Source organism: Coregonus lavaretus, assembly GCF_964263955.1.
Source record: "Coregonus lavaretus genome assembly, contig: HAP1_SCAFFOLD_2941, whole genome shotgun sequence".
Taxonomy (NCBI): Eukaryota; Metazoa; Chordata; class Actinopteri; order Salmoniformes; family Salmonidae; genus Coregonus; species Coregonus lavaretus.
The window spans coordinates 37,501-62,721 of NW_028166749.1; the positions used below are offsets into that span (position 1 = coordinate 37,501).

A 25,221-nucleotide genomic window follows, 5' to 3' on the forward strand; every position below is an offset into this window, starting at 1 on the left:
ACAGCTCCTTGCCCTAAGAACACATTTAAACCATCTAACTCTGCCTTAGATCATATGTGGCTGCCAGGAAGACGGCAACAACTTGCTACTTATGCGAGGAAACTACACAACTTGTAAGTTTCTTTAATAGGAATCCATTTCCGAATATGGATGTTCTATATAGAGCAGACAATGATATGGAAATACCAGTAAAGGTGTGTTATCTTATCCTGCTTTATTTTGTTAAATGGAAGGAAAATCTACAACATTTTCATTTTCGGAAGAACAACGGTAGTGGGAAATAGCAGCAAAAGAGTGGATTGACTGAGATCGTGAGAAAGAATCGAATGGATTTGCTTTTACACCGGGTCTATTGTCTGTAGAGGTGAGTGGGTGTTGGCATTCTGCAAAAAAAATCCCATTCAATCCCACGCAGTTTCTGTCTTTGGGTTACCATAATATATATATATGGTATCGTCTTGTCATAACTTCTAAAAACATCCTCTTACTGTATTTCGTGTTTCAAATAATTTACAATATTGTTGTTTTGATATTTAATTGCAATATAGGCTAGCTTGCATTGCCTTCAGAGCACGACAGGCAGATCTTGTGTCATTCTATGCCAATATGTCCGGGATGGAGAACAATAGAATATATGAAAACATAAGACCTTTTAGTTCTCTGTATGCCAATAGAGAAGCCCATAGGCTACACGAAAATGTGATGTATTTGTTATGACTAATGTTTATATTTGCACATAGGCCTAATGCAGTATCAAATTGTCGTCAGAGAGCCATATTATGGTAATTATTTAATCAGAAAAAAATATCACTAGTGCATTAATAATCCAAACAGATGTAATGCTCAGTATATTGACTATGCTTATTCGAGAAAAACATTTGTATATATTTAATTTTAGAACAAAGATGTATATCTTATATGGTAGGTCTAAAACATTCAAGCTTATTTGGATATCAGATGTTTTTCAGATATGAGGTGTAGCCACAAAATAGGTCTAGCCCGTGTTAAAAATTGTGTAAGGAACACAGAGAATCTATCGAAAAATATTCATTTGAATTATGATATTATAATTTAGTATGCTATTGATATCAATAATATATGAACATATACATTATTTATTATTACAGTTTTACTAAACAAAAAATAGTTTACTTTTATCCTTTCATTTCTATTCACGGCTTAAATTATTGTTTGGGTGTCAACTTCAATCCGAAATACAACTGCATAAATCAATGTGACATTTTTGGTTGAATGAAGCTTAACTTCATTGTGATGTGTATCTGGCAGGGTAGTGGACAGGAGCTACATTAACCGTCTGTTCCCCCGTCAAGACAAGACGAGACACCTGGGAAGCATGGCAGGAAAAAAGGGGACTAGAAGTTAACCTTTTTTCTCTTCGAGGACTACTTATCAGAGGAAAGTAAACGTTTTCAGATTATGTTGTTAGAATACTTTAATATTCCACATGGAAATTGTTATCAACATCAATACCAAGTAGTAGTAGAAATAGCCGCAGTATGCCTATTCATTTTGGGATCAATATAGTAGTGAGAATAATCAGCAATTACAAATACTGTTTAAATTGTAATTAATGGTTAATAATCTTACTGATATCTGATATCTTTTACTTTATTTTGACGTTTTCTGTTTAAAAAAGAAAGGATACAGTTGTATAGCGAATTCGGTTCAAGTCAGTTAATTGTTAGATCGAAGACAGATGACTGTCTGTTCCTGAATTTCCTGAGCACAATAAAACATATTTTCTCACATGGATGTCTTGTTTTGTCTTATGAATGAATCATAATCAATCAGAGGGGTTGGGTTAAACCCTTTCCCTTTCCAGTATAACAATGTAATCCATGCCTGCATTAGGCCCTTTGGGTAAAAATGGTTATGGAACATTATTATCATGGAACCGGAAGTAAAAACATAACATCGAGTATTCCTGAACAGACGTGTTGCAGTGGGATAGGAGTGGAGTCGTACGAGATGATGGATAAGACTGGATATCCATTTGAAAAATGTGTAAGTCTGTATATGTGGGGAGGAGGATAATTCACAATGGCGATGGCAGTGAGTGGGACTAGTGAGACGACTATACACCTACACATATGGTATTGTTCTGTAGATCAACCTCCCCCACACAGACACAGCTCAAAGGACGAGATGCGTGTGTAGTTACATATCCGGACATATGAATTAATGGTAAGTCATGCTCCCTTCGTGTAGCTTTAGGGTTGATACGTTATGAATATAGCCTATAGGTCAGGCCTACAGTTAGTGAGTGCACACATTTTTTTTTTTTTTATGGTCAGCTCCAGTCTATCGGAGTGGCTCTCCCATAGGCACCAGTGCATTAGCAGCTGGGTCTGGTCTGCTTAGTTCATTGACTGTATATGAACCAAAAAAAAATGAGGGAGTGTGATGTCTCGCTTCCTCTTCCTTCTCTGACTGAACATCGAGGCACGTGTTAAGACTGAGGGCGTCCAGGAATTGGGTCAGGAGAGGACAAGGCCTTGTGCTGAATGATTTAACAACGTCATTTGTTGTCAAACATGTTTTGTAGTTATGAGGTAATATTTTAGGCCCTTTTCAAATCACGTTTAAAACCCCACCTTTTTTTAGCTTGGTCTTTAATCAGAGATGTTATTGTTTTACACATCCTTTTGTGTTTTATGCTCTTTTATTCATCTATTTGATTGCTTCTGGTTTGCTTTACTTCTTTCATGCTTTACTGTAACATGTGTTGAGATTTTAAATACACTTTAAATAAAGTTTGATTGGTTTGATCAAAGGTTTCCATTTTAATCAATATTTCATCTATAGTGCATAAATGTGTAAATAATAATGGTCTTTCATGATTTTCAGGACCAGTTTATTATGTCATGTTCCTTCTTGCTTCTCTGGCATTATTTGAACACATTTCCAAACACCATCATTCATCTCAGATTAAAAGAAACGGACAAATATCATATGACCTTTGCATTACAGTGGTGTATTTTGTATCATATGACCTTTGCATTACAATGGTGTATATTTAAGCAATAAGGCCTGAGTAGGTGTGGTATATGGCCAATATACCACGGCTCAGGGCTGTTCTTAGGCACGACATAACGCAGAGTCCCATGTAGCTCAGTTGGTAGAGCATGTTGTTTGCAACGCCAGGGTTGTGGGTTCGATTCCCATGGGGGGCCAGTATGAAAAAATAATAATAATAATGTATGCACTCACTAACTGTAAGTCGCTCTGGATAAGAGCGTCTGCTAAATGACTAAAATGTAAATGTAATACAGCCCTTAGCCGTGGTATATTGGCCATATATCACAAACACCAGAGGTGCCTTATTGCTATTATAAACTTGTTACCAATGTAATTAGAGCAGTAAAAACAAATGTTTTGTCATACCCGTGGTATACGGTTTGATATACCACAGCTGTCAGCCAATCAGCATTCAGGGCTCGAACCACCCAGTTTATAATGTATCATATGACCTTTGCATTACAGTGGTGTATATACAGTGCATTCGGAAAGTATTCAGACCCCTTCACTTTTTCCACATTTTGTTACGTCTCAAGCTCTGTCAGGTTGGATGGGGAGCGTCGCTGCACAGCTATTCTCAGGTCTCTCCAGAGATGTTCGATCGGGTTCAAGTCCGGGCTCTGGCTGGCCCACTCAAGGACATTCAGAGTCTTGTCCCGAAGCCACTCCTGCGTTGTCTTGGCTGTGTGCTTAGGGTCGTTGTCCTGTTAGAAGGTGAACCTTCGCCCCCAGTTTGAGGTCCTGAGCGCTCTGGAGCAGGTTTTCATCAAGGATCTCTTTGTACTTTGCTCCGTTCATCTTTCCCTCGATCCTGACTAGTCTCTCTGCCGCTGAATAACATCCCAACAGTATGATGCTGCCACCACCATGCTTCACCGTAGGGATGGTATTGGCCAGGTGATGAGCGGTGCCTGGTTTCCTCCAGACGTGACGCTTGGCATTCAGGACAAAGAGTTCAATCTTGGTTTCATCAGACCAGAGAATCTTGTTTCTCATGGTCTGAGAGTCTTTTAGGTGCCTTTTGGCAAACTCCAAGTGGGCTGTCATGTGCCTTTTACTGAGGAGTGGCTTCCGTCTGGCTACTCTACCATAAAGGCCTGATTGGTGGAGTGCTGCAGAGATGGTTGTCCTTCTGGAAGGTTCTCCCATCTCCACAGAGGAACTGTGGAGCTCTGTCAGAGTGACCATTGGGTTCTTGGTCACTTCCCTGACCAAGGCCCTTCTCCCCTGATTGCTCAGTTTGGCCGGGCGGCCAGCTCTAGGAAGAGCCTTGGTGGTTCCAAATATCTTCCATTTAAGAATGATGGAAGCAACTGTGTTCTTGTGGACCTTCAATGCTGCATAAATGTTTTGGTACCCTTCCCCATATCTGTGCCTCGACACAATCCTGTCTCGGAGCTCTACGGACAACTCTTTCAAACTCATGCCTTGGTTTTGCTCTGACATGCACTGTCAACTGTGGGACCTTATATAGACAGGTGTGTGCCTTTCCAAATCATGTCCAATCAATTGAATTTACCACAGGTGGACTCCAATCAAGTTGTAGAAAGATCTCAAGGATAATCAATGGAAACAGGATGCACCTGAGCTCAATTTTGAGTGTCATAGCAAAGGGTCTGAATACTTATGTAAATACGGTATTTCAGGGTTTTTTGCAAAAAAATCTAAAAACCTGTTTTCGCTTCGTCATTATGGGGTATTGTGTGTAGATTGATGAGGAAAACATTTAATTGAATCAGTTTTAGAATAAGGCTGTAACGTAACAAAATGTGGAGAAAGTCAGGGGGTCTGAATACTTTCCTAATGCACTTTACTATAGGCCTAACTGTGTGTTCCTGTACTATAGGCCTAACTGTGTGTTCCTGTACTATAGGCCTAACTGTGTGTTCCTGTTCTATAGGCCTAACTGTGTGTTCCTGTACTATAGGCCTAACTGTGTGTTCCTGTACTATAGGCCTAACTGTGTGTTCCTGTACTATAGGCCTAACTGTGTGTTCCTGTACTATAGGCCTAACTGTGTGTTCCTGTACTATAGGCCTAACTGTGTGTTCCTGTACTATAGGCCTAACTGTGTGTTCCTGTACTATAGGCCTAACTGTGTGTTCCTGTACTATAGGCCTAACTGTGTGTTCCTGTACTATAGGCCTAACTGTGTGTTCCTGTTCTATAGGCCTAACTGTGTGTTCCTGTACTATAGGCCTAACTGTGTGTTCCTGTACTATAGGCCTAACTGTGTGTTCCTGTTCTATAGGCCTAACTGTGTGTTCCTGTACTATAGGCCTAACTGTGTGTTCCTGTACTATAGGCCTAACTGTGTGTTCCTGTTCTATAGGCTTAACTGTGTGTTCCTGTACTATAGGCCTAACTGTGTGTTCCTGTTTTATAGGCCTAACTGTGTGTTCCTGTTCTATAGGCCTAACTGTGTGTTCCTGTACTATAGGCCTAACTGTGTGTTCCTGTACTATAGGCCTAACTGTGTGTTCCTGTACTATAGGCCTAACTGTGTGTTCCTGTTCTATAGGCCTAACTGTGTGTTCCTGTACTATAGGCCTAACTGTGTGTTCCTGTACTATAGGCCTAACTGTGTGTTCCTGTTCTATAGGCCTAACTGTGTGTTCCTGTACTATAGGCCTAACTGTGTGTTCCTGTACTATAGGCCTAACTGTGTGTTCCTGTTCTATAGGCTTAACTGTGTGTTCCTGTACTATAGGCCTAACTGTGTGTTCCTGTTTTATAGGCCTAACTGTGTGTTCCTGTTCTATAGGCCTAACTGTGTGTTCCTGTACTATAGGCCTAACTGTGTGTTCCTGTACTATAGGCCTAACTGTGTGTTCCTGTACTATAGGCCTAACTGTGTGTTCCTGTTTTATAGGCCTAACTGTGTGTTCCTGTTCTATAGGCCTAACTGTGTGTTCCTGTTCTATATGCCTAACTGTGTGTTCCTGTACTATAGGCCTAACTGTGTGTTCCTGTACTATAGGCCTAACTGTGTGTTCCTGTACTATAGGCCTAACTGTGTGTTCCTGTACTATAGGCCTAACTGTGTGTTCCTGTACTATAGGCCTAACTGTGTTCCTGTTCTATAGGCCTAACTGTGTGTTCCTGTACTATAGGCCTAACTGTGTGTTCCTGTACTATAGGCCTAACTGTGTGTTCCTGTTCTATAGGCCTAACTGTGTGTTCCTGTACTATAGGCCTAACTGTGTGTTCCTGGGCTCTCAATAATATCACAAAGCAAACAGAAGAAAATAACTGTTCCTCTAATCAGTCCAAATATATGTTTTCTGATTTGACAGGGCACTGTTGTACATGTTTTAATCAGAGTTGTAATTTACTGTGGTAAACATATGGTTTAATCATTAAAGGAATTTGGAATTGGACTTGGAATCAAATCCTTATTTACTTTGCATTGCAAAAGGGTCAACATAACTATATTTATATCCTATATTATATCCAGTCAACGTAACTATATTTATGGACCCTTCAGTTACACTATGATGTGAAGTTGAAGCTGAAGACACAAGTGACCAGGAATGCGTCCCAAATGGCACCCTATTCCTTTAGTGCATGCACTACTTTTGACCAGAGCCCTATTTCCCCTACCGGCCCTGGTCAACAGTAGCACACGATATATGGAACAGGGTGCCATTTGGGACGTAACCCAGGTGTTCATCATCACCATGACATCTCTGTGAACTTCTCTACCGAATCCTCAATAATGGCCTCTGTCATTGGAGCTGACATGGGGCTTGATGTATTGGGGCCGGGGAGGGGGCACGGCAAACAACATCCAAGGCTTTTCAAATGGCCGCTTCTGCCAGAGACACGTTGAAAGTTGTCTACCCTTGACATAGTGAACCGAATGGAATCCCATTCACGCATCACATTCAGCCTATATTTTACATGCTGGACCTTTAGCTGTCTCTCTCTCTCTCTCTCTCTCTCTCTCTCTCTCTCGCTCGCCCAGAGGGATTTACAGTCAATACATAAACAACCTCATAAAATTAGGGTGCTCAACAACCATTGCAACAGTAGGCTAAGACGTTAACACAACATTGAACTACAGTGGGGAAAAAAAGTATTTAGTCAGCCACCAATTGTGCAAGTTCTCCCACTTAAAAAGATGAGAGAGGCCTGTAATTGTCATCATAGGTACACGTCAACTATGACAGACAAAATGAGGAAAAAAAATCCAGAAAAATCACATTGTAGGATTTTTAATGAATGTATTTGCAAATTATGGTGGAAAATAAGTATTTGGTCAATAACAAAAGTTTCTCAATACTTTGTTATATACCCTTTGTTGGCAATGACACAGGTCAAACGTTTTCTGTAAGTCTTCACAAGGTTTTCACACACTGTTGCTGGTATTTTGGCCCATTCCTCCATGCAGATCTCCTCTAGAGCAGTGATGTTTTGGGGCTGTCGCTGGGCAACACAGACTTTCAACTCCCTCCAAAGATTTTCTAAGGGCTTGAGATCTGGAGACTGGCTAGGCCACTCCAGGACCTTGAAATGCATCTTACGAAGCCACTCCTTCGTTGCCCGGGCGGTGTGTTTGGGATCATTGTCATGCTGAAAGACCCAGCCACGTTTCATCTTCAATGCCCTTGCTGATGGAAGGAGGTTTTCACTCAAAACCTCACGATACATGGCCCCATTCATTCTTTCCTTTACACGGATCAGTCGTCCTGGTCCCTTTGCAGAAAAACAGCCCCAAAGCATGATGTTTCCACCCCCATGCTTCACAGTAGGTATGGTGTTCTTTGGATGCAACTCAGCATTCTTTGTCCTCCAAACACGACGAGTTGAGTTTTTACCAAAAGTTCTATTTTGGTTTCATCTGACCATATGACATTCTCCCAATCCTCTTCTAGATCATCCAAATGCACTCTAGCAAACTTCAGACGGGCCTGGACATGTACTGGCTTAAGAAGGGGGACACGTCTGGCACTGCAGGATTTGAGTCCCTGGCGGCGTAGTGTGTTACTGATGGTAGGCTTTGTTACTTTGGTCCCAGCTCTCTGCAGGTCATTCACTAGGTCCCCCCGTGTGGTTCTGGGATCTTTGCTCACCGTTCTTGTGATCATTTTGACCCCACGGGGTGAGATCTTGCGTGGAGCCCCAGATCGAGGGAGATTATCAGTGGTCTTGTATGTCTTCCATTTCCTAATAATTGCTCCCACAGTTGATTTCTTCAAACCAAGCTGCTTACCTATTGCAGATTCAGTCTTCCCAGCCTGGTGCAGGTCTACAATTTTGTTTCTGGTGTCCTTTGACAGCTCTTTGGTCTTGGCCATAGTGGAGTTTGGAGTGTGACTGTTTGAGGTTGTGGACAGGTGTCTTTTATACTGATAACAAGTTCAAACAGGTGCCATTAATATAGGTAACGAGTGGAGGACAGAGGAGCATCTTAAAGAAGAAGTTACAGGTCTGTGAGAGCCAGAAATCTTGCTTGTTTGTAGGTGACCAAATACTTATTTTCCACCATAATTTGCAAATAAATTCATTAAAAATCCTACAATGTGATTTTCTGGAGAAAAAAATGCTCAATTTGTCTGTCATAGTTGACGTGTACCTATGATGAAATTTACAGGCCTCTCTCATATTTTTAAGTGGGAGAACTTGCACAATTGGTGGCTGACTAAATACTTTTTTTCCCCACTGTACGTTGGGAAGGCTGAACAACTAAATGTTGTGTACCTTTCACTCTTCCCCCAGATTTGCTTCTTCAGGGTATAGTTTTGGATTATTTTAGCCCATAACCAAATTCCTGATCACCCCTAACACAAAGCTTTCAAAAGTTCAAAGTGGGAAACTGTGTGTAGACTAATGCACGCAGGAAGTATGAGAATATCATGTCTGTCCAAGATGTGAAAATGCACAAAGATTTGTGAGACTTGTGAGGCTATGCACAGTCACCTCCAAAATTATTGAAACCCTTGATAGAGATAAGCAAAAAAGACTGTATGAAATAAATAATACAAATACTGAGCTATATTGTATGCTCCAAATCATATTTTATACTAATATAATTGCTCAGAGAAAGAGATTGTGTTTAACAAGTAATACTTTTATTGTCACCCATGTTTTCAATACTGCGGCACCCTTCCCTTTCCAGATCCTTGATATCCTTCGTCTGCGCTAATGGACTGCTCTATTCAATTCAAACCACAGTTTTTCAATGGAGGTGTCCAGAGACTGAGATGGCCATTGCAAAATGTTGATTTTGTGGTCAATTAACACTTTCTTTTGTGGATTTTGATGTGTGCTTCGGGTTATTGTCTTGCTGGAAGATCCACTCTCAGCCGCAACCAAGTTTGCAGAGGCAACCAGGTTTTTGGCTAAAATATCCTGGTACTGGGTCAATTTCATGATGTCAAATCAAATCAAATCAAATTTTATTTGCCACATGCGCCGAATACAACAGGTGTAAACATTACAGTGAAATGCTTACTTACAAGCCCTTAACCAACAATGCATTTTGACCTTAACAAGGGTCCCAGGACCAGTGGAAGCAAAATAGCCCCATAACATAAACGATCCACCACCATATTTTACAGTAGGTATGAGGTACTTTTCTGGATATTTTCATATCATCCAACAAATAAACACCTGGAATTTGCTAAACGGCATTGGCACTTGGGTTGGAACCAGTGCCATGGTCAGATTACATAATAATAATAATAAGACATTTAGCAGACGCTTTTATCCAAAGCGACTTACAGTCATGTGTGCATACATTTTTACGTATGGGTGGTCCCGGGGATCGAACCCACTACCCTGGCGTTACAAGCGCCATGCTCTACCAATTGAGCTACAGAGGATCACCGACATGAACATAGAGCTCTCTGACCACGCACACCATGGTGGTGGGTTTGGTGTTGGAAAACAGAAGCATATGCAGAAAAGTACCTCATACCTACGGTAAAAGATGGTGGTGGATCTTTGATGTTATGGGGCTATTTTGCTTCTTCTGGTCCTGGGGCCCTTGTCAAGGTCAACAATATCATGAATTTTACAGTACCAGGATATTTTAGACAAAAACCTGGTTGTCACTGCCAGGAGGCTGAAACTTGGCCGCAAGTGGATCTTCCAGCAAGACAATAAGCCCAAGCAAAAAAAGTAGTATTTGTATTATTTATTTTATACAGTATTTTTTGCTAATCTTTATCAAGGGTGCCAATAAGGGTGACAATAATTTCGAAGGTGACAAATATAGTTATAAGCATTATTCTGATGAGATGAGATGAGAGGGGTCCAGACAAATCACCTCAGCTGTGACATTGCAACAACAAGTCCAAAAGAGCTAGAAAGACAGAAGGGTTGAGGGGGCGGCTGGTAGCTTAGTGGGTAAGAGCGTTGTGCCAGTAACCGAAAGGTCGCTGGTTCTAATCCCCGAGCTGACTAGGTGAAAAATCTGTCGATGTGCCCTTAAGCAAGGCACTTAATCCTAATTGCTCCTGTAAATGACAAAAAGGGAGAAGAGAGCCCACTGCAGCAGAACAACTAGGGAACAGGCCATTCGGAGACAGTGCCTAGTATCCAAACAGATAAACTCTTGCCCCTCAGCCCCTCCCCTCTGTCCTTGATGGCCTCTGTCCTCACAGAAAAACACAGAGATTGGTGCTAGAAACAGGCAGAGGACCTACATTATCAAGCAGGCCAAGCAGAGGACCTGCATGATGAAATTCTGCATTATTGCTCTCTCTCACATGCAGATAAGGTGTTTAGTTTGTAATGTAGTGGATTAACATGGGAAAAATTGATAAATTATAGCTTAACTAGACTTTGTTTTATTGGTTTGGTTTAATTTTGCTGATAGAATTTGTTATTTATTGGCGATATTCTATTTATTAACACACTAAAGGTATACAATGAATGTCCATCCATAGCATGTAATGGGGTAAAGATAATGCTACCGAACAGCCATTTTGTCGATGCAGTTTATCTATGATAAGTAACATGTTTATTATTATTATTATTATTATTATTAACCTGTAATCAACTCTCAAACCTCTCTCTGTTGCTCTCTTTGTGTCACCTTGGTCTCCTGTTTCAAAGTGAAAATGGACAAAAACATACTTTCGACTGCATATAAGTAGCCCACGTCTGTCCACATCTTGGACAGGCGTGTTATTCTCATATGTCCTGCTTGCATTGGACTACACACTAGAACACATGGTCGTTCGTCCCGGTTCAAGAAGCAAGGCTGCAGCCAAAATGTGCTTTTGGGACTCTTCGATCTCAAACGTGACGTTGCTTCCACCTGCTGGTTATGCGACAACAGCAACACTAAATGCGCCCAAAATGCCCGCATAGGTTAGTAGTAAGATTATGCCTAGACATATTTGTGACTGAATTACCATAATGTTGTGTTTCAACACATTAAATATATAGTTAACAATTTTTATAAGTTCAAATTGTTTAAATTGCTTACGATACCTATTGAAATTGGACCACAAAGGCGAGGATTTAAGATTAGTCATTGGTTGGAAACAGCAATAAAGCTTATGAGTCTCAGCCAGCCTTTTGTGCCCGAAAACAACAAATGGATGTCTCGGCGCTGAAACAGTCTAATTGTTGGTGCACAGTCATAAAGTAATTAAAATAGAAAAACCAGACAGCATGGCTGAGCCCGCGTTTTATGGAGGAGCTTTCTGGATTACGACCTTTGAAGACAGGCCCCATCTGCGTCACAGCGCGGCCAAACAACACCATAGCAGGCCCTGTGAGTGTGACAGTGTGAATTGTGTGTGTGTGTGTGTGTGTGTGACTGGAAACATAGGTGTTTTCGTCTTTTAATATATGTTTTTTGAACAACGTGGTTAACCATGTTTTTTTGTAATTACAACCATTGAAATGTTTAACCCTTTAAAAACAGCCCGTATGAAAAGCGTATTATAGTGATATTCCGACGCGCAGACGTGCATGGTGTTGCTTCGTTTCCGCTCTCAATCGCTTTGCACCCCATAAACAGTTAAAGCTGTGATTGTGGTTTATTGCTGCATGGCAACCAATATCGTCTGCCAGTGCACAGTTGGCCTATAGCAAATAGCATGGAGCTGGCTTGTCCAGTGTCCAGCAATGCGTTGTATATGTACTGTATGTTGGGATTCAGAACTCATGGCCGTGCTATTAACAAGGCCTAAAGGAAAGGGAGAGAAGGGGCTGTTGAAATAGTGTGTGGCGGTACTAAGACAACATGGACAACACGGGAAATGCCAGCTTTAAATCCACTAATCCTATATAGGCCTGTAGGCGTGACATATATCCACTTCTTTAGTACCTGTTTTGATATAATTATGCCCTTAGGCCTAGCCTACATATACTCTCAAATTTTGACTAAATAAATAACATTTTCTGTAAATATTGATATGGGATATGTTTAATGTTTTAATAAATAGGCCAATGCATCTTGTGATAGTTTATCATACGCAACATTTGTATCAGGCGTAGGCCTATACATGAAAAATATGGTTGCCTTTTTAAATGAAAATTAGAACTGAATAAGATTAAGGGCTGTAGCAACTATAGTTGTTAGATATGTTTTGGATAGAAGCAAATAAATACAAATATCTTGTCAAATGTTGGACATTTAGCAACAATTAGAATCTTAGTAATAATTCATTATCTGATTTCCAAACAAAAAATATGGATTGCGACGCACAAAATAATTTTTGAAATTTTATTTGATATTTCATACAAACGACTCTTCATTTTAGAATCGAAATACTCTTACATTGAGGTATTTTGCGTGTGCACAGTGTTGCTCTAATTCCATAGACAAAACTGTTAAGGATTTTTATCCCAGCAATTTAAAAAATCTCACACTGGGAAAAACATGTTGCTTTTGGCAAAAACAACTATAAATTAATAGTCTAATAGGTAGTTGAAACACATTCAGGTAGTCAACGCATAAACATTATTTGGCCTATAACATAGACTAAACTCTTGATGAAAAAAAAAAAATAATAAATCAATTCATGAAACATTTCATGCAACGAACATTAGACAATTTCTAACATATAATCTGTGTGCACTAATGGAATTATTTACCAATTACATCCAAAGTTATTGAGATAACGTCAAAGTACCAATCAAACAAATAACCATTACCAAACAGAGAACACTCTAGGAAGAAAACGAGCCAACAGATTTGACAACGACAACAACACAACAGTCCTACAGAACACAACATAGACTATAGATCAAGCAACATGTGGATAGATTAGGAACTATTTTCCAGAAATATCTTTGTTTCCTGAAAGTCCACCAATTCTAACTATTCACAGTTGACTCTACGGGTCTACAGGGCCCGCTCTACTCGCCTTTTTAACATGTCTTTCGACAGTCCTTATTACCTTTCTTCATCTTCATCCGGCGGTTCTGAAACCAGATTTTAATTTGTCTCTCAGTCAGATTAAGAACTCTTGCTACTTCGTATCTACGGTCACGGGGGAGATACATGTTAAACAGAAACTCCTTCTCCAGTTCGAGAATCTGATACTTAGAGTATGGGCAGCGCTTTTTTCTGGTGGATTTTGCATGAAGCCAGTTGGAGGATGGGTCATCTGAAAGAGGGTTCGATAAAAAAAAAAAGCGAGACAGAGCTCATGAGAAATAATGTTTTCCACAAGAGTCAGAATGGTATTACAAACTGTGGATGACGAACAACCGCAGACAAGGTCTTGCTGAAATAGCCAACATGCAGTAGTTGATACAATCAGCCGTTTATGTGCTCGTTTCGGCCTTACTTACCCTACTAAACCCCCAATGGAGGATATCCATGGATATCCATGGACTGTCGTTGTTCTGCTAGACTAGAGATAGCCTAAACCTATGATCTCGTTACATGAATGCCTATTTTTAAGATCTGCAGAAATATTAGCTGACCAAGCCTCTTCTTGTATTCATATTCATGACCATAAGAGCATGAATGATGTCTACTACTGTAGCATAGGTCATACTTTTAAGGCCTAGTCTACTGCCCACAACAGTGGGAAATGAACTGGTATAGTGTTGTCTATCATAATCCAAATAGCAAAATCGTGGTTTCTCTCAGTAAAAACGAGGAGGGGAGGGGAGGACATTTTCCCACTGTGGGGCAGCTGCTTTGGTCCAATATAATCCAAATAGCAAAATCATATTATATTTCACAGTAGGCTACAAACTGGGTCGAGGAGGGGAGGGTATTTTGCTGCTGTCGGTCAGTGGTACTGCTTTGGCGCAATATGGATCCATTCGTTATCAAATAATGGATACAATAATTCGACGTGAACTCAACCTTTACAGCAGGCCTATTTTATATATGAATAATTGATTAACAACAGCCTCTCATCTTATATTTCTAGATTCCTGCTTAATTCAACATTCACTAATATCAAAGATCGAGACACATATGAGATCATGATCACCATGACGCACGAAGCCAAATGAAAGATGCCATGCTTACTTGTGTCGATCTCCCTCTCCCTCCTTTCCTCTACGGTTGATGTGCTGCTCTCTTCGTTGGGTTTGGAGAAAATGACATCACACCCGATCGTATCCTTCTCTGCGAGGAACCGTCCATTGTCAATGTCGGACACAAGAGGTGTGTGCGTTTCCAGCGTTGTGCAGTCCCCATTCCCTATTAGCGGCTCGGGTTTGATATCATAGTGCATATTTGACGATAATCCCGTTAAACATATCGACGTAGAAACCGGTTCCAACGTCCAGGAACGCATATACATCCCATCGGTATCTCCTGTTGGACAATGGTGTAAATAGGGCTGATGTGTTATAGATGCGCAGCTCGGAGGCTGATGAGCAGAAATGGGATTCCAAGACGCGCTGAAAATAGAAGATTTCGTCTGCAAAGGGCAAGATTCCTGACCGCCATATTCAGTTAGCATCGGCTGGCTCGCATGTTCCAGCCCTGGTCTGCTTGAGTATGTGGGTGCCATAATATCGCCTTGGTCTGGGGGAAGGTGCGAGTCTGCATAGTAACTCAGCGTGCCTAATGTCGACATGACAACAAATACACACAGCAAAACGCTACTAAACTTCCACTGTCATATATTTAGAAAAACTGGATCATGATACTACTTCTTCGCTGCACCAAGAACCACCACATTCGTTCAATAAATTGAACCTTGGCCGGGATTGGATTGGGTGGCGCAGACACGTGACCGTGGGACAGAACAATAAATAATAAATCAGTCTACTCAACTAGCTAAATGGTCACCATTTTCCTCCGTCATATTTGTAATAACAAAGCCATATGCCGATATAATTTTATACAAGTAGTAAGGTTTATGATTTTTGTTGTGAAAAGAGACTTTAACGTTGATATGTTTTATGTAGGTCTACAAAGTAGGGGAGTATAGCATATTTTCTAGCATCCTTAAAAAAGAAAGGAATGCAGCAATGTGCTAAGGAGCTATATCTACATTGTGGCATGTAGTAGTTTCTATGCGCAGAATAAGACCTATTCATTTGCTGCTAAGAACTCTCACCACCTATCTAAAATTTGGAATTGGATAGATTGAATTTATTCAACAAAGAATCCCGTATCTATCAACATAATTCAGTCCATTATTGCCTATAGGCCTCCCTATAAGGGCAAAAACTCCGAGGTTATTCCAAAGACTTTATAGCATTAGATTGGTGATATCGTTATATAAAACTCCGAGGTTATTCCAAATACTTTATAGCATTAGATTGGTGATATCGTTATATAGGCTACTTATTAAATATGACTCTAAAGATTTGGCCAATACATACCCACATTTAAAAATAGTAGGCCTGTGCGTTAACAGGCCTACGTAGTATCTGTAGGGTAAATGTGAGTGTGAGTTTTGACATTTGCCATATTAATCATATTTGCCATTTGATGTATTCATAATACAGCCATAGGAAATCGTTTTCATTGTTATTAGGCTATTGCACGTGTTATTCAAACCAGATATTTCGATTATTATCATCCGGAGTAATGCTCTTCAAAAGGCTCGAGATTATTCGATTATACGTGCAGTAAAATAAGGATAACCAAAACAGCAACTATTTTAGTGATACTGTCTCCATTGCTCTGGGATATGAACATTTAAATTCCGTGTAAAATGTTATAAATGTAGGCCCGTGTGGCCCCTTAGGCTAAACACACCAAGGGCCGGTTTCCCGGACACAGATTGAACCATAGTCCTGGACTAAAAATAATGTTCAATAGAGAATCTCCAATGAAGAATTTCCATTGAAAGTGCTTTTTAGTCATTTTTATTTAATTTTACTTTTATAGTGTGTATTATTACATTCCAACGAATGAATTTGATCTTACTTACCAAATGATTGTCCCAAATCGATACGACAAAGTTGACCTAATCTAATGTATACCTCACATAGGCTATTATTTGATAGTAAGACTAGGACTATTATTTTTATTTAAGACTGCAAAACACAGGCCTATACAACAATTTACACAATATGTGTACACAAGGAACACGCTATGTGTATTCTACCATCGAATTAGTGTCCAGAAATAAAGATACAATACGTCCACATAGTAGCATCAACAAATCCAAGTTTCAATAGATTGTGGGGAAAGATCCCGTTGCGTTAGTGTGTAAAACCATAGCGGCCCCTTACTATTTATGGACCAATGAGTGAACACTAGGAGTGTCTGCCCGGCGCTTTTAGCCATCAAACTGGGGAGAGAGAAAAAACGATAGGTACTATAACAGTATTTTTTTATTACGGGGGCTATTTAGTTGTTTTTCTTTAGGTTACAACCTGGCTGTCTGGACTAAATATCGCCAATAAAATCCATCCTTTGTGTAAATTGTGTGGCTCAGCAGACGCATCCGGCACTTCGAATGTGTGCCACTGGGAACGCGGCAGCAGCGCACGAGGCATTGGCCAGACTGCAATGATCATAACCGAGGCCTTGCAGTCCTTCCTCTGCCTCAAGCCAACTCGCGCTCTCTCTGTCTGAGACATACAGGCTAAAGGCCGCCTCTATTGCTCCTCTTTTGTTGTTGTTTTGAATAGATATAGCGAATATGTGAGGAACAAAATGTCCCTTGCAGCCATGATTGTTTTTGTTCGTTTTTTCTTTTTGTTATATGCATCAGACCCGGCGCCAGGATAAAGTGACTTAAGGGGGTAAGGGGGCAGTTGAAATCGGGGAAGGGGCTGCATTTTGGGGGTTCTTGCATTGGAATTATATCGAATTCTGCTTATATCACGTTATACCACAATAAACATAAAGTTCAAATGCAGAGATGCTTTTGAAGTGACAGGTAGGCGCGAAATCTGCAGCATGGCTCCGCTGCGCTGTTTGCATACTTATAATAGCCTAATGTCGACATGAGAGACAATACATTTCTGCAGACACATTACATAAATAAATGCATCCGAATTGTTATAGAATATTCTACACACGTCTAGGCTACTCAGTAAATGTAGCCTACTTCCTTCAGGGCACAGCTCTGGTGCCAGAGACAATTTTGAGTGTTTCTGTGAAGCGCCGAGTTTTACTGAGGCAATTAAGACAGTTTCGTGTTGTGGGGGAAAATACAGCCCAACAACACGAAACTACCTAAACCCCTCAACAGCCCTCTCTCCTCCTAGAGAAATAGATATAGGCTACAAACATTTTCTGGACGCATTCATTCGGTTTGCACAACTGGAACATATACAGTCAGAATCATAGGGATCTTATAATTTACTGTGATTCTATATGTAATTGTAATTAGTTGGTCAAAATTCTAGCATTTCTCAATGTTTACACTTCTTTTACGCATAGCACACCATTTGCACACCTGAAAAGATACAGCCAAAATAGTGTGTCTTATTGCGTGCACATTTCACAACGCTCCAAAGGTCGACAGACTTTGTGTCCTTTCATAGGAAGCATATGATGATGAACCAAACTACCGCCAGTGATGTCCTTGAGAAAATAATGTTGTTTTCCGGGTCATTTTGGCACCATCTATCCAGTACACCCTGCAGTAAACAATAGCTATCCCGACGGAATCTCTTTGACCATAAAACTTCATAATGGCCATTTCATTTGTATCTATTTGGCCAGGATAGTCCACTCAGTAACAAATGCCACTGTTTTCCAGGGAGTCCTAGACAGCAAGCAATTATTCATATTGAAATGAAGGGCATTAGTATCACAGAAAAGAGGGAACTGATGTTCTTTTTTTTTTTTCTTTTTTACTTTAAAACCAACCCGCATCTGAAAAATGTAAGCTCGTGGAATAAAGAGGGCAGTCCCGCCCCCCGGCTATTCCTATCGTGGGTATGAAAGATTACATTCTATACAGGAAACATGATCTGTGGACTAAAGCATGCTAATGCAAGGTAAAAACGTGCCATGTTTTTATTGACTTACTTAGTGAGGCCGACACACCACATATCAATGAATTTCACAGTATAGTCTCTCTATAGACAAAGCAATGAGAATATGGGCAATATTATTAAAACGGTCGGCGAGAACAATAAAATCATGAAGACAAATATGAGAAGGCAAACTGTAAACAATATTTACAAGTCTCAGATACATTTCGTGTGTATAAATAAAACCTTTAACAAAATAGTTATTGTGTGATGCTTTTAGTATATATGGCTATCATACCAGCATAATGTGCAGATATTAAATATCAAACCCCTCAAGGCTCTTTAGCCATGACGTAACGTAGGCCTATATTGCTACAGGTTACAACATTTCCCCAAGAGCTATTCCAGCATGCACAGATGTCAATGCGTCACTCAAGGTGGCTATATCCATGTATTATGTTATGTACAACGAATGCCGATATTGTGCAGCTCTGAAACACTTAAGTCGTTCCATATCTATATTAACTGTTGCTCTATACATAAACGGAGCAACCATATCTTATGACAGTATAAATACATAACCACGACAAACAAAACAGAGACGTATACAGGTACAACGTCAAAAAAACGACATATCAATAAGTTAGCTATAGTAGGCCTATCCTACACGGTCATATTCACACAACAAGGGTTTCTCGAACCAAATACCGCACGAATGTCTCACGAAAAACTGAAGTTGTTTGATAGCTCCCGATAGCTCCTGTTTTCACGACTCATTTTTTTCAGTTTCATTCTTCGGTTTTGGAACCAGATTTTGACTTGCCTGTCTGTCAGGTGGACGCTGCGGCTGATCTCCAGGCGACGCTCACGAGTCAAGTACATATTGAAGAGAAATTCTTTCTCGAGCTCAAGAGTCTGGTGCTTGGTGTAGGGACAACGCTTTTTCCGGCCACTCTTCGCTGTCAGCCAGTTAGCCTTGGTTTCAGATTTTCCATCTCCTGTAGAAAGGGAATGAAAGAGAAATTACTACTGCTACTGCACTGATGTAACTTTAAAATGCCAGTGTATATTCTTCCAACTGGTTTTGTATTTAAATATTGTATGAAATAAACACGTTATTTATCAAAAACGGTGCATTTGTTATGAAAAACATTATGCGTAATTCGTGCGTAATGCACTTTCCAAGTTACTTTGGCCTAATGTAACCTCATTGAATTCGTGAGTAAATACTGCACGACCATGCTAACGGAGGTAGACAACCTTTTAAAATAATTATTGCCCAAATGTAATTATTGTACACAGAAATAATGTATTCCCCAATTCCATAACATGTTTGCATCTATAGACAAACACCTATCCTTTCAAAAAAACATTTGTTGTCTCAAATTATCTTTGAATAGCCATCCTGGACCCATTAGTTTATTTGACAGTAATACGAAGTTAATGTACACACACACACACACACACAATGCACGTTGTATGCACATATTTTGCATCTATCCAAAAACCTAAGCCATTACATCCACGTTGTGCTCAATATCCACTTAATTATATGTCAATGTAATACTACGCCTTTATTAAGACAGAAGTAACTCATAGTCTGCTGAAATGATGGCTGCATTTGATGGTTTATGGGGACGCCTGAGGACATCAACGCATTGTATTGGACACATGTACTGGACTGGACTTGCTGCTCCTCGTCAGAAACTCATTTAAAAAACTGGAGGAAATCCCAGCTCATGGCCACTCTGTCAAACCCAACAAAGATATGCTTTTACCACTGCGCATATAACCCACATATGGGAAGTTTTAATGTCCACAATATAATCGATATAGCAGTAGGATATGCCTCTAAAAACCAAGGTTAACGCCAAGGCACATCTACACTGACTCGGGGGCATTGACACTCCCTCCGTGTACACCCATCAAGAGCCCATTGTCATAAAGTCATATTTGGGATTTAGAGTAGTACTCACCTTTAACGGGTTTGTCTGGACTTTCTGCACAGCTCTCGGTGGGTTCGGGGGAGGACACACCATCCGCAGACGATGTCCGGGTGTCCTCATCTCTTGACGGGGCTGGAGCACATGGTGGTGGGTCAGGCGGTGCTTCACTCTCCCTCCTGCCTGTATCCACCACCCGGGTAGCCGATGGTGGTGAGGTGTCGAAACGGGCCGGACGTTGGAGAGCGAAGTGAGTCGGCTGTGGGTTCGGCTGAACGTCTTGATAAAGCTTTGAAGCGGTATATGTCTGAGACAGGCGGAAGTAACCGGGAACAGGCACGGTGCTGTTTGTAACCTGGCATGAAATGTCGTCCGTCGTTGTTGACCTTTTTGGACACTTCTCTGATTCATACAGGCAGTACGCATTCTCCTCTTTGATGCTCGGAGAGAATGAACAATGAGCAATTTGCTGCTGGTTGCTCGGCTGATCTACTCGACAAGATCTCGAGGTCTCTAGCCATGTTTCCATCCCTTGAATATGGGAATATGGGCCAGAAGAGGGTACCATAGTTTGAGAATTGCTCTCGTTGCGTTTACTGAGCCCCGAGAAAAAAGTGCCGTTGGGTAGTCCATAGGAGTACTCCGAGCCTGGTGGCAAATACAGGCTGTTACTTTGGTAACAGGAGGCACCGCTCTCGGTTCTTCCGTGGATTAAGGAGTCCACTAAAAACGAGTTTCCACTTTGGTTGTCAGAGCATGACATCGTTGGGGTATAATTTGACGGAGGATGAGGATAGCCCTTTCTGGCTGACATTTCTTGTGCAAAACATGCTGAATATTATTACTGATACTCACACTTCTCTGCGCTTTAGCTGACAGCCAATTAAAACACAAGAAGAGAGACTCCTCCCATTCAAGGCACGTAATGCCAGTATGCCATATTCATTTTGTTTAAAGGTTTAATAGAATAAATGAAAAAGTCAAGGTAAGTGGTGTATTAAAGGCTTTCAGTTCAACCTAAACTGGTGGATAGATAGTATAGGTGATATGAAATGGGCTGCATTACCTTTTACGATAATCTGTGTTGTAAACATTGACCTCATGTACCCACTCTCACTCACACACACACACACACACACACACACACACACACACACACACACACACACACACACACACACACACACACACACACACACACACACACACACACACACACACACACACACACACACACACACACACACACGAGGCAGAGAGAAGGGAAGATATGATCATACACAAATAACTATTTACATGTGAAGGGACAGTGCAAATAACTGCAGATGTCTTCAGACCAAAACATTTTAGTGGAAAGCTAGTTACAATTTTCTCTCCAAGAAGCGTCAAAACATTGCTCTATTCAAGTTCACAGAACATTGTGACAAAATGTTTAATAGACTATTAGTTAATGTCCCCTATTTACAAGTGTGAATGTGAGCTATTTAGCTACCAATTAGAGATAATTTTACATGCGCAAACAATAATCAACAGCCTTGAAAATCTAAAGGCTACTAGGCCTACATGAAGCAAGAGTAAAGAATCCAGTGTAGGCTGTTACAACAAAATTAGTTTTCCACTTTGCTGCTGGTTAAGTCAGTAACAAAATAGGCTGTGGCAAAGATTGTTTACCTATCTTGTTAACATAATGGGAAATACAGTCGAAAATAAAAACGTTACAAACACGTTATTTATCAAAGACGTGCATTTGTTATGAAAAACCTTGTGCGTAATTTGTGCGTAATGCATTTTACAAGTGTAAGCTCGTCACGTTTAGATGATTTTATACACCAGCAGAGCAAATTTCTGTGGGATCCCTCTTATTTCCTTAAGAATCCAATTGAAAACAATATCCTCAGACTCATATCCCCAAATTGTATAGAAATAGATTAGGCCTACGTAAATCATAACAATAGGACTAGATGTATTATGTGGTTCTAACCACTGCCTTTCTAAATACATTCCTCCCTTATTCCCCCATGCAGTTGGGAAAAATATAATCCTTGATATGTTTGTTACTATAATTACCACGGTTATATTACGTTATTGTTCTGACACCAAAAACACTATATGGTGCGACTTATTTGAGTTTTTATCCGATTTAGAAATTATTATTTTTAATGAATGGCCCAAGCCATTCATTTGAGTGCGTACTAGTCTCATGGCGTGCGTAGAATCATTTCAACAGCCTATTTATTTGCCTCTAGCCTGTGGTACATTAAGTTATTATTAAGTTATTATCATACTTAAAATCATTGTATGCATGTCTCCTTATAGCTGCTAATAAAATCATGTTAACAATGTTTCCTCTGTTCCAAGTTATTCTTGCAACGGGACAAAAAATATGCCTGCGCCCCTCGTGCGTAATGTGCCACTTTACTACATCCGCTAACAGCTATTTTATTTTTCACTGGAGACTAAAAAGCCCTCTGGTAGGCTATTCCCCTTCCCTTCCTCACCTCCCCAACACACACACAAACCAAACACATTTTATAATCTAACGTTTGTATTTGGTAAACTATGGTAATAATGACTCAAATAAGAACCATTCCAATAGGTTGTGTTATTTTTCCAGGGAAACGCCATAGACATCTCTAGACAGGATGAGGCCTATGTTTAAAGCTATTTGGCGTTTAGCATATTGGTTATATTGAGATGTATACTGTATAAAATAACCACAAGCTATTATGTGCTGTGAAACGGTAGGTAGGCCTATTCAGTCGTCCTCTTCCACACGGAATACATTGGTCCTTTCCAGCCATGAGTGGGTCAGCCCGGTCTCCAACTGTACTAATATTATAGGTCCAATAATGTGTATTTGAGCTATATACCATTTACATTTACGTTATTTAGCAGACGCTCTTATCCAGAGCGACTTACAAATTGGTGCATTCACCTTATAGCCAGTGGGATAACCACTTTACAATGTTTTATTTTATTTATTTTTTTTTGGGGGGGGGGATTACTTTATCCTATCCCAGCTTTAGAAATTATTTTGTAGCAGGATGGAAATACTCATTACAAAAACGCCTCACTTTATCCCATTTTACCAAGAAAAAATTGACCACACAAGTATTTTTCTCCCATTTCGAGCAGTTTGAAATATATTTAGATGAAAATAAGATCATATTCAACAATAATACACACATAGGGATAATTACCTGAACAATGAAACCATGTAATGTAATGAGTCTGTGGATCTTTGGATGTTTGATGCATGGGAAGAAGAGTCTCGGCCAGAGTTAGTTTCCGTCCACATCCACGGCATTGATCCATGACATTGATCGGAGTAGCGCCCCCCAGTGGAACAAACAACCACGTTCGAACTGCAGATTCCAACCTGAATATATTCCTGCCCGTGCACGCTGAGCTGCTGAGACAAATGAAGCCGCAAAAGTCCGCGAACACAAGCTTTCACTGCTCCCAGGCGGCAGCCGTTGTTTTTAAAGCCCTTAGTCACAGTTAATAACCTTGGTCTCAGACGGTTTATTGCACTACACTCCAATTGTACAAATGCTCCAGACGAAGACGCGTTTTATGGCCAAGTTGCTGCAGCAACAGGGAGGATGTGTCAGTAAAGGCGGCATTTCGGCTAGCCTGACAGGCCAGGATGAACCATCACGCGTACTGGCTGCAGCAGGCCGTCTACACCAGCTTATTGCTGCTATCCCTCTGTTTTGGTGTTTTCACTAGCCCACTATTCATGAACGCCCATAGGCTTTGAACTATAAGACATTAACCGAAATATTGCCAAACATCAGCCAGTTTTACACATACGCCTAATACATAATCAGTAGGCCTAATATTAGAATTTGCCAATATAATAAAACAACAACTGATCAAGTTTTTTTTTAAATGTAGGCCTACCTTAAGTGTTTTACTTTATTTATTTAAGGTAGGCTATACATTCTCTTTTATAGGCCTAGTCTTATTTTTGAAACTATAACCTTAAACGCGGGCCATTTAAACTCCAGACGTTGATTCTATATAAAAGTCCTCCCGTGATAGATGGTTTAGCATGGTACATCAAGTTGAATAAAATAACGTGCTAGACAACCTTTTGGGTGGAAGTTCCGTAATGGATATTTAACGTTAATTACAGAGGATCCCATTTCGGCACATGGGGGCAATGTAAAGTCAAATACATCATACATCTGATATGACCCACGCAGCCAGGTTTTATGTCGAGAATCATACAAGGAGATATTTTCTCGAGACATATAGACCCTATAGAAAATAAACTAAGAAAACAAATGGAAAGGTCTCGACCTGTGACTCGTATGTCTCCAATAGGGTGTGTGAAATAGGCTAAGCCTATATAGGGCCTAATCATTCCAAACAACATCGTAGGCTGTTTACACAGAGGAACATTTGAATAGGCTAAAAAATGAAGACAAATAACTAAAATGTCCCACAAATAGGCTATTTCGGCTCAATATATTGGAGCAGCTTATCTCTTGCCACAAACGCAGGCAAATGGCTGACATGTTCCGACATTGAGAACTTAAACAAAACGAACACTTTCAAGTATCAGGGTTGATTGAACTATTTTACAATATAACCTTTGTATGTCGAATATTTCACGAGAACAAAAACAATGGCAATCAATGCATAAATAACAGGCCTATATTAAACTATAGGCTAGTTCTTCTGTGCGTGTGTAATGGCGACAACAAACAACCAACAAAGTTTGGGATAAATCATTCCTTTTGTCATGGAAAAGGTATTTCCCCTTTGTAATAAATGTAAAGATACAGGTTGTTAAATATTGTACACAGTTAAATGTCGAATTTGACATGAAATAGGCGCGCGTAAATCAAACGTTCGTGTAATTCATGCATTACGCATTGATGACAATGCGATGCTCGAAAATATGACT

General features: G+C 40.3%; 2 protein-coding genes across 2 annotated transcripts; both read right to left on the bottom strand.

Annotated features, from left to right (window-relative positions):
- Nucleotides 1-13,374: 13,374 nt before the first annotated feature.
- Nucleotides 13,375-15,050, bottom strand: LOC311114352 (homeobox protein Hox-A9b-like; the record flags this gene model as incomplete). The annotated part of the gene is made up of 2 exons (XM_084189614.1): nt 13,375-13,613; nt 14,495-15,050. 2 exons carry the CDS (start codon nt 15,048-15,050, stop codon nt 13,375-13,377), a joined length of 795 nt encoding a protein of 264 aa, XP_084045740.1.
- Nucleotides 15,051-18,388: 3,338 nt separating this feature from the next.
- LOC311114356 (homeobox protein Hox-A10b-like) lies at nt 18,389-21,225 on the bottom strand. The gene is made up of 2 exons (XM_084189618.1): nt 20,337-21,225; nt 18,389-19,358 (listed from the first exon to the last, which is right to left on the bottom strand). Exons 1-2 carry the CDS (start codon nt 21,115-21,117, stop codon nt 19,081-19,083), a joined length of 1,059 nt encoding a protein of 352 aa, XP_084045744.1. The 5' UTR covers nt 21,118-21,225; the 3' UTR covers nt 18,389-19,080.
- Nucleotides 21,226-25,221: the final 3,996 nt, after the last annotated feature.